Source organism: Neopelma chrysocephalum, unplaced genomic scaffold, assembly GCF_003984885.1.
Source record: "Neopelma chrysocephalum unplaced genomic scaffold, ASM398488v2 Primary Assembly neopelma1_180, whole genome shotgun sequence".
Classification (NCBI taxonomy): domain Eukaryota; kingdom Metazoa; phylum Chordata; class Aves; order Passeriformes; family Pipridae; genus Neopelma; species Neopelma chrysocephalum.
Window position 1 is genome coordinate 557019 of NW_020897842.1, and position 15077 is coordinate 572095.

At 47.8% G+C, this 15077-nt stretch overlaps 1 protein-coding gene across 2 annotated transcripts in view; it reads left to right on the plus strand.

The window, feature by feature from the left end:
* Positions 1-11373, plus strand: part of MIB2 (mindbomb E3 ubiquitin protein ligase 2) — a 40691-nt gene extending 29318 nt beyond the window's left edge. For both annotated transcript variants that reach the window (XM_027702058.1, XM_027702057.1), the window contains exons 10-19: positions 297-430; positions 2281-2429; positions 3071-3227; positions 3760-3914; positions 4462-4588; positions 4942-5172; positions 6499-6677; positions 7706-7890; positions 8691-8756; positions 9986-11373. In XM_027702058.1, coding sequence (XP_027557859.1) covers positions 297-430; positions 2281-2429; positions 3071-3227; positions 3760-3914; positions 4462-4588; positions 4942-5172; positions 6499-6677; positions 7706-7890; positions 8691-8756; positions 9986-10227 — 1625 coding nt within the window. In that variant the 3' untranslated portion in view covers positions 10228-11373. The remainder of the gene's footprint in view (positions 1-296; positions 431-2280; positions 2430-3070; positions 3228-3759; positions 3915-4461; positions 4589-4941; positions 5173-6498; positions 6678-7705; positions 7891-8690; positions 8757-9985) is intronic.
* The last annotated feature ends 3704 nt before the right edge of the window (positions 11374-15077 follow it).

A 15077-nucleotide genomic window follows, 5' to 3' on the forward strand; every position in this document is an offset into this window, starting at 1 on the left:
GTGGAGGGGTTTTTTTTTGTCTGTTTTGCACATCTGCTCATAAATTTTTTTTGTGGCCTCACCATACTTACATCCTTTAGATGTCAGGATCATGTGGGAGAGAGGACAGACTTGCCAGGGTTTTTTTGTTTTGCTTTATAGATGGATCTTACACTCTTTGCTCAAGGTAGACTTGAAGGACAACTTGATATGAGCCCAGAGTTTTTCACTTTGCTCTGTCTGGAGAACTGTGACACCTCTGTCCTCTCAGGCACCCAAAACTGTGGAGTTACAGGTCCTTTCTGTTCCTCATTCAGGTACTTTGGTGGCTGTTCTGGAGAAGCTGCTGTCCCAGAAGACAGAGTCAGAGCATGCTGGGTGCCTGGTCATTTGTGCAGCCCTCAACAACACATCCAAGGTCCGGGAGCTCCTGCAGAAATACCCGGACAAGGCAAGTTCTGGAGACATCCTGAATGGCTGGTTTTTGTTGCTTTTCTGTCATAAAATTTTGTGGTCCACTGGGGAGAAGGATGGGAGAAAAATGATAGATTTTTCAGACCTGTTAATATCTCTTAAGAGCTGGAACATTATTTTGCTGCATTTTAGGGTTAAATGTGCATATTTTATGCCTCTAGTTTGTGGCATTAAATCTGAACTGGAATTAAGTCCTTACAGCACATTTCCAAAGCTGACTTTTCCCAGATTTCCTGTGTGGACACTGCACCTGCAGAATGAGGGGGAGAGGGGTTTATCTGTATGAAAACAGGAGGAGATACCCGAGTCTCTGTTGGAAAAGGAAGCCATGGGCTGTGTCTGGCTGTGTCTGTCCTTAGATGACCTTGCAAAATCATATTGTTGGAATCAGGAAAGAGAAAAGCTGCCCAGATCTGTGCAGTGTCTTATCTCATGTCTGACTGGAGCAGAGAACTGGGCTTGACTTGTTGCTGAACAATTTCTGTGCTTGCAGAGTGCCAAACTCAGGATCACAGTCTCCTGAAATCCCTGCTCTGTCAAGCTCCTTCAGGGAGGGGTTCAGGCTTTATAAACAGATAAAAAAAGAACCACCAGAGAACAAAGTATTTCAGCAGTGTCCTTGGAAACCATTGGTAACAAAAAGAAGTTTTGTTTTGTGTCTGTATGGCTGGAGGGAGCAGCTGGATGTGTGAACCAGCAAAAAGTGGGATCAATTGTGAAGGAACCCCTGAGAAGCTGATTTAGTGGATAGTTGTCTGGTGTTTATTATAGTTCTTTATTTTACAAAGTTAATGGGGTGTCTGGAGATGGGAAGAATAGACAAATACCTGCACTTGTCAAATTGATCCCAGATAGGGAAGTGCCAGGAGGAAGGAATCCATTATGTGATTAGTTACTTTTATTAGATTTCTATTTCTATTCTGATACTCACATTAACAAATTAGTTATTTCTCTTAGAGTGTTATACCCAGCAAGAGGGGGCTGGATTTGAGGCTCACTTAGTGCAGGTTGGAATTGCTTGCCAAGGCCTCTCCAGCTTATCAGCATTGTCTGTTGTGTGCAAATGGAAGAAAAGCACAGTGGCCTCCTTGTCTAAATGACTCTCCCATCATTTGGGTGTTCCAGGGGAAGTCCTGCCTGTCCTGCCCTGGCTGCTGCATAGAACCAGCTGCAGGGGGAAAAAAAATAAATTGTTTATTAACCTGTTCTCCCTGCCAGTCTGCTGAGGTTTTGTAGCTCCTTCATCTCCTCTCCTTAGCCTCCCACCGGTTTCAATAGCTGCTTTTCCCTTTTTTTCCCTTGCCTTTCACACAGCCTCTCCTTGCTCTTCAGTCTCTTTAATTCTCAACAAATCTCACTGCAGCACTTGAGCTCTGTGATATCCCCTCCAGCCATTGCGCCCAGTGAAGTACCTGCAGCAGCACAGAACAATGGGGGACTTGGCACCTTCAGAGCCTTATGCAAAGCTAATTTGATTTCCTCACACATTTTCCTATTGGGAGAGGAATTGCTGGCAGAGGTGTCAAGAAGTGTTGTGCTTGCAGGCACAGAGTGATTTGGCAAGAGAGCTGCAATTAGAGCCCTGGCTCCCAGCTCTGTTCTCTCACTTCTCCCCTCTCCCCTCGATGTGCTGTCCCCTTCCCCTTCAGAAATGTTGTTCTGGGACAAGGTCAGCTTGGAGTTGGTGCCCGGGGAGTGGAGCCAGCGGGGCCCAGATCCCTCCTGGCCGTTGGGATCCTGCAGCTGTTCCGCAGCCGCTGCTCCCGTCCCGCTCTGGCCCCGGCTCGAGGTCGTTCCTCATCTGCTCTGCCTTTGCCCTTCCCACAGGTCGATGCCAAGAACCAGGGCAGGACTGCCCTGCAAATTGCCTCCTACCAGGGGCACCTGGAGGTGGTGAAGGCTCTGCTGCAGGCACATGCCAGCGTCAACCTGCGGGACGACGAGGGGGACACGGCGCTGCACTACGCGGCTTTCGGGTAGGATGCCTGACTCCTTGCTGCCTCTGGTGCAGGATCTAAAGGGCTGCAGAGTTTATATTCTGGGTATAAATGGGCAGTCTGTGGGAAGGATGTGTGGCTGGTGGAGGCTTTTCTCTGATTTTACCCTGCGTTAGAAATTGGTGTTTGAGCTTAAGCCCCCCAGGAACGTTTCTTAGCACACTCCTTTATCCTCCACAGCGAGGTTTCCATGCTGGGAATTTTGGGGGGAATCAGAACAAGAGGTTTTGGTGAATCAGAAAGAGAGCTTTTGGTGATTAGATATTTTTCAAGGGGTTGGGGGGATGTGGTTTGGTCGGTTTGAGATCACTTTGGTTGGTTGGTTGGTTGGTTCCTGTAAGTGCGTGTGTTTTCCAGAGCAAGATGGAATTTTCAATTGTTTTGTCTGTCGCCAGAGAAGAATTCATCAATAAAAGTTGGAAATTCCTGTTGATTTAGAACAGAGGGAGCAGATTTTAGAGCACAAATTAGGAAGGTTTTGTTGTATGTGGTTTTTTTTTAATACTAATAAGAAGTGAGATGAAGCCGCGAGGATGCAAAACCCGAGAAGCCCTGTTGCCTTTCAAGGAGGAAGAATTTACTTCAGCTCTAACCTGTTTTTCTCCTTGCTTTTAAATCAGAAACCAGGCTGAGGTTGCCCGTGTGCTCATTGGCAAAGGAGCCAGCACAGACCTGTTGAACAATGCCAAGTGCACGGCGCTGTACGTGGCTGTGAGCCAGGGCTTCACCGACGTGGTGAGGGCCCTCTGTGAGCTCAACTGTGATGTCAACCTCCCGGTGAGTTTGGGGCTTTTGGGTTAGAGGAGTGTTTGAAGGGTTTTTTTTCCTGGTGGGGTTTTTTTTTTGAGGTGGGGAGGTGCTTCTTTATGTGTTGCTTTGTCGGGTTTGAAAGTCGTTCTCCTAAAATGCGCTGCTGTGCGTTGCACAGGAAATATTCCTTTAAATAGGATTATTTATACTGAAGTATTCCTTCAGTGCTCTGGAATTCCAGGTTTGGGCCTGCCCAGCTCAGTGCAGTGACAGTCTCTGTGCTGGACTCGGGCTCCCAGTGAGAGCTGACCTGCTGTTAGTGGGTGTTGTTGTTGCAACACTCCTGTTGCCAGCAATAAGGAGTGCTGAGATTTTTGAAGACAGGCAGTGATGGTGGCTTGGACCCAGCCCATTTTTAGGCTGTGCTTGTGTGGTTCTGGGGCTGGACTGTGCTGGGTCAGTGCCTCAAAGCCGGCTGGGAAGGTCAGCAGCTCTTAGGTGGTTTCCCTTGGCTTCCTGAGGTGGGTAACCTGTGTCCTGCTTGGGTGTCCTTGTGCAGGATTCCCAGGGAGACACCCCCCTGCACTATGCCATCACTCTGGATTACAAAGTGGTTATTGAGATTCTCACTGAAGTACCCAACATAGACTTCACTGTCCAGAATGGCCAAGGCTTCAACCTGCTCCACTATTCTGCTCTGAAAGGCAACAAGCTGTGAGTGACCTTTTTTTTCATTTTTATGGCTTTTGCAGATCTTAACTCATGCTTGTCTCAGCAGTAACAAGGTGGTAGATGTAGTTCTGGATAGATGGGAAGAAAATAGATATGACTGGGTGTAGCTGTTGCCCTCCTTCATGCCTTCACAGGAAACTCCTGCCTGCTTTCCCTGTCCCATGTCTCTCATACCTCCCTAGCTTGGCTTGAAAATATCTGCTTAGTTTCCTTAAGTGTTTGGGTTCACACTTGGAAGGACAGGAGAAGGTCTGTAGTAAAGACTGTGTCTAACTGAGAGCCTCTGGAACTCTTCCAAGGATAAATCTGCTCATTATTTCCAAAGCAGTGTGACTTTACCCTTTATTACTTTATTAAATGATAACTGAGGGCTTTTGTTATATTCCTGTAATTCAATCTGTGAGTTAGAGGGACTGCTCTGCATCACCAGTGTCAGCTCATGGTGCTGCCTATTAAAATATGAACATCCATAACCCCTTTTTTCCTGATAAAGTAACTCTTCCATCTCTGTTAACCTCCAACACTCCAGAGCCATAAAGAAGATTCTGGCGAGAGCTCGGCAGCTGGTTGACTCCAAGAAGGAAGATGGTTTCACTGCCCTGCACCTTGCTGCTCTCAACAATCACATGGAAGTGGCAGAAATTCTCATCAAAGAGGTAAGGAAAAAAAGCAAAACAAACCCACCACAAACAAAAGCTCCCATCTGCCCAACTCCCAACCCCCCAACTCCCAACCCCCCGCGTTTCTGCTGGGACTCACAGAAACGTCCCTTTGAAGAGCTGGCATCGTTTGCCAGACTGAAGAAGAAGGGTTGGCATTCCTGGGGGTGTTTTCCTTTGGCACTGGCAGAGAGGAGAAGGGTGTCTTGGCCAGAACAAAGCGGGTTGGAACTGGAGCCTGCTGGGAAACGTTCGGTGAAGACGGGCTCGAGGTTCAGGACCTCACCGGGCTGTTCTGCAGCCAAACCCAGCAGCACCAGCTCACTCCGGTGCAATCCCTTCCCTTCCAGGGCCGCTGCGACGTGAACCTCAAAAACAACCGTAACCAGACCCCCCTGCACCTGGCAGTGATCCAGGGCCACGTGGGGATGGTGCAGCTGCTGGTGGGCGAGGGCAGCGACGTGAACGCCGAGGACGAGGACGGGGACACGGCCATGCACATCGCCCTGGAGCGCCAGCAGCTCATGGCCCTGGCCATGGAGAAGCGCGAGGGGGACATGGGGCCCTCCCTCCTTTCCAAGGTGAGCTGGGAGCAGGAGGAATTCCAGCACCCAGGGCGGGAGAAACGCTCGCTGTGGGAATGTCAGCAGGATCCAAGGGGGCAAAGGAAGGCAGGGAAACTGTGGTGAACCAGTGCAGATGGGGAGCATAGAAACAAATAGGAACAAACCTTCCTGCTTGTGGGAAAGCAAATAGGTCCTCTGAGGGGGTGCTTGAATTTGTAGCATGAAGCTTGACATAGTCAGACAACAATTCATCCCGTCTCCCCCGATATTTTTATTAGCATTGTGCTTCTTTCCTGACGTGGGAAAGGTCACGAATCCACTTGCAGAGCCAAGAGTCCTGGGTTTAATTCATGCCCCAGGACCACAGCAATTCATTTCTGCCTGATGGCATGGAAAGTATGAGGACAGCAAACCACAGCCACCCCAGTTATCTGCGGGAGGACAGCAGAGGGTGAGAGGTGAGGTGGATCGGGCTGAAGGATGAAGACAAAGTTGTTACAAAGCCTGAACTGGATTTCCCTGTGCTGTTCTCTGTTCATGGATATAAAGACCTTGGTTCTAGAAATCAGTGCAGCACATGCCAAGGGTGTGGGGATAATTTAATGCACTGGAAAATCCAGCATGGATTTTTTTTTTCTTTATTTATTTTCAAATGATCAGAATAAGCAAAACCACCCATTCCTCCTTTCTGACTGTTGGTGCTTGGAAAAACCCAGTGCATTGGTCATCCATTCTGCTTGTTGCCAAACTGCCATTCTTGTGGTAGCAAGAGCTGATGGCTCAAAGGCAGCCAATAGCTGGTCCTGGATGCAGGAAATCTTAAAGAGGGATCTGTGTGTGTCATTCCCAATGTTATTTACAGTAACATCAAATCTAGATGCTGTAGGGTCCTTCATGTCCAATTTTATTTGCCCTGACCTACACACTCTGGTCTTTTAAGTCACTGGGAAACGTTTGTTGACTTTAATTTGGGTCATGTACATAAAAATTTTGCTTTTTAAATAGATGTCACTTAAGGCCCCATGGGCCAGCTGTTCATCAGCTGGTGTGTGCTGTGGTGTCTTCAGCTGCTTCCTTTTCACCACCTGAAGAAGTTGAATGCCCATTACTATGATTTGTATTGATTATCACCAGTTAGGACCAGCCTTGTGCACTCTTGTCCCTGGAATGTAAATTTGAATCTTGCTGAAGGATCTTTTTGTGTTTTCAAAAACTGATGCTAAGTTGCACTTTCAAATTGTAAGTACAGGGTGTAAGACTTGGTTTAGAATTTGATACAGGTCGTGTCCATGTAACAGAAACTTTTTGTGCTAACAGAGTGTGTTCCTCAACATCTTTTAGCTGCAGGCTTCTGGCTTTCTTGGAAATGTAGAGCTGAATGTGGGGACTGCAATTGCCTGCTACTTAGCACAAGAAGGAGCAGATATCAATTATGCAAACCACAGAGGAAAATCTCCTTTAGACCTCATTACAGATGGGAGGATTGTCCAGATTGTCAAAGACTTCTCACAGAAATTCAGGTAAACCCTGTGCTCAAGCCAGTGACAGTAAACTCCCCTGCAAACCACAGAGTGCTCCCTCCAGCTCTTCCAGGAGGGATGGAGCTTCTCTGGAACACTTGGGGTGTCAGTCTGAGCACCTCCTGTTCCTTCTGGAGCTGGTTGCTGGTTTCTGGAGGGGTTATGTGAGGCTGGATGCTGCCATTGGAAAGTGTTGGGAAAAGCAGATTAATGTTGCTCAGTGCAAACTCAGCCTCCTGGCTTAACAGAGAGCCCTGAGGCAACCTGAGGAGTCTGGCCACTGAAGCCAAGAGCAACTTTGCAGAGTCGTTCTGGGTTCTGTTTTACTTCCATTTGATTCTGCAGTTGCAGGTATTTAAGCAGAGAGGAAATGCAGCAAAAGAGTGGCCACCAGAACCCACAGAATTCATTCCAGGGCCGGATAAATGCTTATTTTTCAGCTGATAAGAGAAATAGCTGAGAAAAGGGAGAGTATATCCAGTCAAAGATGGCTTTATCTCGGGTTCTGAGAAAACATCTGTTTGCATTTTGACTTTGCAAACATGAGAGCAGAGTTTGATCTGAGGGCACAGACTCGGTCCTGTTACTGCTGGAGGAGGAACCACCCAGCAGTGCTGGAACTGGCCATACCTCTGGTCCACTGTGGAAAAAAAGGTGAAATGTGTCCCTTTAAACATCTTGCACAGCAATTTTGTCAGTGGAGCATATGTTGGATTGAGTTTTTTTTTTCTTAAAGAATGTCATTTCTTTCAGACTGATGTTTCTCAGAACAGCATGCTGGTTTCAGCAGGTGATTGTAGTGTCAGTACCTCATTGCTGCCCTCCAAAAGGGCATTTTCAACCTGTGTAAATATTAGCCGTCCTTGCTCTTTTCTTTTTAGGTAGAACTAGTCAGAATCCCAGCTGAGCCGGTCCCAAGTGAGGGATCACAAGATTATGCCACTGAGTGTTTGCCAGGGATCAGCACAGAGCTGCTGCAGGAGGATCTGGGGTGTGTGGCTCACATTTTGTGCTGTTCCTGCTTTCAGGGAACAGCAGGTTTCTTCGGAGAGCTCCACCATCACCTGCAGCCTTCGCCGTGTGCACACCACGCCCAACACCATGACCAACCTCAGCGTGTCCAGCGTGGCCGTGCCCACAGAGTGCCTGGTCTGCTCAGAGCTGGCCTTGCTCATCCACTTCTTCCCTTGCCAGCACAGTATTGTGTGTGAAGGTGAGTCCTTCCCCTCTTCCTTTCCCTCTTTCCATGTTTTTCTTTCCCGTTCCACCGCCCAACCTCCTTAGTTGGGCTCCCATAAATCAGGCTCTGTGCAGACACAGAGTGAGCCATTGTGCTGTTTGTGTCCTGAAACAACCCCAGCATGATTTCAGCAGCTTGGGCAAGACATCCAAAGTTATCTGTGAAAAGCACAGAATGTTCTGCCCACCTGCTGACTGGGACCCAAGGCAGCTTTACTTGTGCTTGTAGATGCCTGCACGATTCAGAAGGAAAAGCAGGTGCCTCAGTTCCAGCTGTCAGTGCTTTATCCAGCAAAAACCTCCTGAGAAGGAGGTTTATCCATCAAAAACCTCCTGAGAAGGATTTCCCTCTTCTCTGGCTTTCACTGCTGTTTGCATTGCAGTTGTTTTAGTGGCAGCCTGCTCAAAGATGTCAGCAAGTTTGTTATCTCACAAGGCACTCACAGTCTGACCACAGGGAATTTGGGATTTTCCTGTGCCAGAGCTGCTCCCTTTTCCCCCAGAGCTGTTTGGATCCACAGTGCAGCAGTGCCAGTGCCACAGAGCATCGAGGACTTAAAGGTGTTGTGCTTGCTACTGACCTAGGAAAGATTAAACCAGGAGACTTAAGGCACAAAAAGCAGGTTGTGACCTCGTTCTGTGCAGAAACAATCTCTTAATCACCCAGGGAGGCCTCAGGTTGTTCAAAGCTGATGGTCTTGAGTCTGTTGCTTTCCTCTCTGTTCTGACATCAGGGGGCTTAACTGTGGTCTGTCCTTGTGTCATTTGTGCCAGAATGCTCCAGGAGAATGAAGAAGTGCATCAAATGTCAAGTGACAATAACCAAAAAGCTGAAACAAGGTATGTTTGCTGTTCCTGCTGGGAGTGCTGTGGGAGGGGTCCTGTGCAGGGGGAGTTTGAGGAGCATTGATGATTTTCAGTGGAATAGCCAAGAGGGTTAATTTGTTTTGGCTTGTGTGTGTGTGCCCCTGTTGCTTTGCCCACCTTTAGAGGGGAAAAAAAGAACATCTCAGGTGTCACAGGCCAAGCTCAACCTGCATAGACAGGACACTTAAGGAAGCTTTAATGCCTGGGTCTGGCTTATTCTGTGTATTGAAAGCAAATATCAGGCTCTCCAGTCTGTTTTCACATGTGGTGGCTTAACAGTGGAAAATTTATGAGAGAGGAAAAATTGCATTTTGTGCAAGCCTTGCCTGTGCCTTGGCTGAAATCACAGTGCCTGTGCAGGGCTGGCATTGCCCAGCTCTCCAGGAATCCCTGAGCTGGATTGTTTCAATAAGGCTCTTCAGCTCAGTTCCAGATGAGACATTTGCATGGAAATTTTTGCTGGAGGAGGAACATCAGGGTCTCCAAAAATACCAGCTGGATTTCCCTGTCAGTGATGTCTTCAGTGCCTTGTCCCCAAACCCTCTTCACCTTCATGGATTTGAAACCACTCCTTGCACCACTGATGTGCAAGTGGTCCCAGAATGCTGAGGAAAGGGGCATCTATATTGAATTGCAGAGCTCCCTAATCAAGGATTAGAGGAGCAGAATATGAGCAGTGGGGCTGAATTAAGCTGAAACCAGCAGGAGTCTGTTTACCTAAGCTGGTATTTGGGGTTCTTTCATTTCAAAGAGTTGACAAAGTGACCCTATTTGTGTAAAAGTCAAGATAGGTGATGTCAAGTGGTTTCTTCTTGTTTGACCATGTGTGCCCTGAAGGGCTTAACCAGAAATTGGAGTGCCAGATGTGAACAGGGAGAACACTGGAAGGATTCCTGGGCTGGCGTGGCAGAACATCTCACCCAGCTCTGAGTGTCCTCATATTCCAGAGCACCAAGGCAGGACATCTCAGCCAACACTTTGTTTCCTTTAAAAAAAATAAAAAAACAACCCACCAAACCACCTCAAACCCACACACACACACACACAAACCAGAAGTGAGGAAAGCAGCACTTTCTGGCCAAGTCTGGAAAGCATCCCCCGGGCTTTTATTTGAGGAATCCTTGGATAAGGCTCAGTGAGGAGAGTTTAGGGGCAGAGTGTGCCCTGACTAACCCTGACTAACCCTCCCTGGTGCCCCACAGACAGCACGGAGGTGGAGTGCAGCCCCAGCTCGGAATCCACGGACCAGAGGAAGCTCATGGAGGAGCTGCAGAGCCGCTACAGGCAGATGGAGGAGAGGATCACCTGCCCCATCTGCATCGACGACCAGATCAAGCTGGTGTTCCAGTGCGGGCACGGCTCCTGCCCCGACTGCAGCACGGCCCTCACCGTGTGCCCCATCTGCCGCCAGGCCATCCGGGAGAGGATCCCCATCTTCGTCTAGGGCTGCCCCCGGCCCTGCCTGCCCCCTCTGCCTCCTCCCTGTCTGCGTTTTGGGGGTTTGGCTCCCTGCAAAGCCCTCCTGGAGGAGAGGGAGGTGTCACACACGCAGCCGGTGTCCGGAGGTGGCCCCTCGGCACCCCCTCCCCTGTGCTGCTCCTCCATCCCATAAACAGCTCTGACCCATCTGCCCGAGGCAAAAAGAGCCCTTTTTGGAGCAGAGATGGACAGAATTCCACGTGGAGATGTTCCCCACTGGCATCCAGCTCCAGGAGTGCACCAAGGCCGGTGCCCTGCGGGGTGGGTTCCCCCGGACTGCCCTGGAAGGAGAGGCTGGAGCAGGATGTTCCTCACCAGTTATCCCGTGGCAGGGGGAGCAGGATGTTCCTCACCCCTCATCCCGTGGCAGGAGGTGGCAGAGCACACACTGCACTTCCCCTGAGGAGATCCCAGCTCTCCCAGCTGCCTGCCAGGGGCAGGGAGGGATGTCCTGGGCGTGCCCTCTCCCAACCAGAACCTGTGGACTCCACCAGAACAGAGGCAAACTGGATGTAATAAGGTCCTAAAGACAGAGCATGTGCCTTAGAGATAAAGTAGTGAACACTGATTGAAGAAAATATGTTGTTACAACAAATATTTCTAACCTCTAAGTGACACTCTTCTTCCATATTTTATTTTTTTTTTTTTTTTGGCACAACTGTGTGTTCAGAGACTCCTGAGCTTTCTATCCATAATGCCAAAGGCAGGTGTTAAATACTCCAATCAAAGTGTAAAGAAAATAAATAGTTAATAATTACGAGACGAGAGAGGAGAAGAGGAAAAAAAAAAGGGGGGGGTTCATTTTTGTTTCTTTGTTTTGCAGCAAAACTTAATAAAATAAAGTATATATTTTCCTGAGCATTAAAATGAATGTACAAACAGTAGCTGAAATGTGGATCCAGCTGTATTGTGTTTTCCAACTGAGTGAAGAAATATTATGCACTGAGTCATCCTGTTAAGTAGCTGTTGGTGGAAGTGTGGCTCGTGTGCCACACGTGTGTCTGTGCACATACGTGTTTGTGTGGGGTGTTTTTTCTCTCTGATGACACAATTATGCCCAAACACACTTGTTTGTTACGTATTTGGAGCAATATTTAAACCAAGCAAAAACCTCCTGTGTTCCTCTGCTCTCTTTGTTCCTTTTGCAAAGAGGTGGCAAAGCTTTTAAAGGAATTTTTTTAGCTCCGTGGGATGGGTGGCAGTTACAGGAATATTTATTGGCTTTACAACCCAGTGGTGTGTTGAGAGAGTTGTTTCACAAATTCTGGACTCCTGTAGATTGTATTCATCAGGATGGTTCTCTTGGGGTTGTTACAGTTTCAGCAGGTTTTTTTGGGGGGGGGCTGTGAAAATGGATCAGATTTAACCCCTAAATTCTCTGCTTGGCTCGGATTTAACACCCAAATAACCTGAAACTGAGTTGCAGAATCAGCTTTGGTGTAAAATCAGGGGTGGAATTCTCATTTCCTTGTATCCTAGAAGTTTGTGTTCATGGAAATTCCTTTGGAGCAATTCAGAAACTTCCCCAGAACTTTTGCTGTGTTTGGGAGGGGGCAGCAATACCAAAGTCCACAAGTATAAAAGCACAAATCTGAGCCATTTTTATCATTCAGGAGCTGCTTCAACCACTATTTGATGCAAGTGAATAATTTCCCAGACTATACATTACCCCAGCCCCATGCTAAGTGTTTCTTTTTTAAACACATTTCTTTTATAAGCCTCTGCATAAATCCAAAAGCACTTTGCTAAAGGTAAAAACTGCTGCTGTTTCATCCTGTGTGTTGAATGTGGGGAGAGGGGACAGAGGTGGCAAAGTGTTCAGTATCAGCCCAAAGGTGTCATTTTATTCAGGAAAAACAACATGGAGCATCTGCTTCTTTTTTTTCTTTTTTTTTTTTTAATAGCTTCTTTGGGTGCTGAATGAAGAGAGGCTTCCAAGTGATTATTTTCCCTAAAGGGAAAAAAAAAATCCTAGGACAACTGGAGCCTTTGACTTGGGAGCTGTGCAGCTGTTGCAGAAAATTGAGGTGGTTTAAAAATTATTTTTGTTTTTTTTTCTCATCCTGTCTAATGAAAAGAGATTTTTGTAGGGAAAGAAGAGCTTCCCTCAGTTTTGTGATGTACCTTTTGGAAAACTCAAGCTCCATTTTAAGATCTCCTGAGCTTGTTTTCGTGTCTGAAATTCGTTGTGTGGCCAAGTTGGGAGTTTTGCACAGCAAAGAAAACCTGCTTAAGAGCTGCAGAAATTGTTTGTAAAAACGTAATGTGTTTGTTTTGGGAGTATATTCTTTTATTTTCTGTTATTTTTGTGTGTTCTCTCTTATTTTCCTGAATTTTCCTGCTGTGGTTGCTTCGGAGGAAGCACCATTTTAACCCTTCCATTTTCCCAGTAAGAAGAAGGGGAATTTCTGCACCCACCAGAGAAGAACCAGGATGGTCAGTGGAGCCCCAGGAACAGGAGATCACAGGAGGAGCCCCTTTGTACCAAGTATGTTTTTGGCAAACTTTGCCCCCCTACACCAGGCTCAGCTCCATGGGAGGGGGAGGGAAGGAAGTCCTGCTCTTTTATCTTCCTTGATGAGCCTGAATCCAGTTTAGCTGGAGAATATAAGACAGGAAAGGTGGGGGAAGATGCTCTTCCTCTCTCTCCTTTTGCTCCTGGTTGGTTTTCTTGCTGGTTGGAGGAGCAGGGAGGCTGTTCCTGCTGCTGAAGGGAGGCAAGGAGGTGCCAGAGCAGGAGCAAATGCTCCTTTAAAGGCAAATATTGTCATTATTTAACTGGTGTGGATAGTGAGCAGCTTTTCTGCTGGATGTTTATCACCAGTTGCTCTCCCACAAACGAACTGGGGAGCTCCTGGTTTTCACTGGAGCTTCTGTTATCTCCTGAGTGCAGCTCTGTGCCTTAGATATTCCCAAGTTTTTCAGGTGTACAGCTTTAGTTACGAGGTGTCAGCTGGTCTCGTGCTTGGCACGGGGGTTTCTAAAGCTCTTCCTTTTGAAGCGTGGCCAAAAATCCATGTTTTACAGGCAATGTGAGGCTGAGGGAGTAGAGAGGGAGATTGTTGAAAGGCAGAGTCAGGTAAAGAGCCCATCTCTCCTTCCATTCTGTTCCCACTGGTCCGTGCTGCTCTCAGGATTCCGGGAGAATTGATCCATCCACGAGTGGATTACAGGTTATTAATAACAACCCCAACCACAGTAACATCCCACACAGGGAAGCAATTCTTCCTCCGTTGTGGATGCACTTTGTTATCTGTGATTTGAGGAAAAATTTCCCCCTCATTTCTGAATTTCTCCCTCTTTTTCATCCCTGGAATCCTGCGTGGCCGTGGCTGCCCCGCCGAGCTCCCGCCTGGGGTCAGGGCTCTCTGGTCACACGAGGTCAGGCCAGTGCAGGCACCTCTGTGAGCTGCAGCTCCAACTGACAGTTAAGCAAAATATTCCATTTTCTTTGCCAGCTGGAGCCAGCCCTTGTTTTCAGCTCATTTGTTATTCATCAGAGCGTGGACTTTTCTAGGAACATCAGCAGATGCCGATCACGAGGGGCTGCACGACAGAAAGCGGGAGAATGTTTGGGGACTGAAGAGCATCATTATTGTTCTCCCCCTCCCTGGGGAACGTTGCTCCCTGTTGCAGCACATAACAATCCTTTTTTTAGTGCGTGACCCACTGAAAAAGCACAGATTTGAACTGCCATTCCCACAGGAACCCGGGCAGGAATGTTGGGTTGTTGGGTTGTTTTCCCCCCCCTCCCCAGGTTGTGAGCTGCAGGGCTAAATCTGTAAGTGCTTTTAAAAGTTTAAGAGCTATAGGAGGGTTTCCTAATTCTTTTCACATGGGCCACCAAGGAGCTGATCTGTGGTAAATCATGTTCACCCCTGTGCTTTCCCCCTTCCTGGCCTGGGGCTGGGTTTGGACCAGTGCCCTGGAGATGAGATGTTGATCCTCGTGCCTTGAGCCATCAGACATGGGCAGAGATCAGGTTCTTCTTCTTTCCCACCTCCGTGTAGAACTCCCAGTCCACAACAGGGGAAGCTGACGGGGGTGGTTTGTTTTAATCCTGAATCCTGAATAATGGGCTCTTATCCATGAATAAACAAGAGGTTCTGTGAGAGGTGAGGTTCCCTTGGGACAGTCAGGCAGCTGCAGTTGTAGCTCTGATGGTTGTTGTCTCTGTGGCATCTCTAAGCACAAGTTTGTTGCTGTGGATTGTTGTAATATTTGTTGTAATGGATTGTTCCTGTGCTGTTCTGGGGACTTGAGTGAAGCAGTGCCAGCGTCCTCCCTGGCCTGGGCACCAGGGCTGGCTTTGCTCTGGGATGGGGCAGGGATGCTGGAAATAGTGCTGAAAATAACATTTGATGTTAACAGTGCTGAATAAAGGAAAGGAGAGAAATACTAAGAATAATCCACAGAAGTGAAAAAGCATTTCTGTTTGAGCTGAAGCTTGCCCTGGGGAATGGAGCCATATGTTGTGCATTACACAGCAGCCCCCCTTCAAACTAAACATTTCAGCAATTAAGTGAAAAGAGCAAAGCCAGGCTGAGGTGATTGAACAAGGAAAGCGTGTTGTGCTGTGCAAATGATCCAGGGCTTTATGTTTTGCATAGTCTCTAGTTGGCCATTGTGGGTTTTATGCAACATTCCACATAAACATTCCTTCCCTCCTGACAGCTGGTCAGAGCCTGCTGCTCCAGGGACATTTAGTCCATGCAGGGATCTTGGGATATGCATCCCTGACTGTTTGCTTGGACAGTCCCAGCTCCCTCCAAAAGATATCCAGGTCCTGGGCACTGCCAAGAGCATGAAGACAAA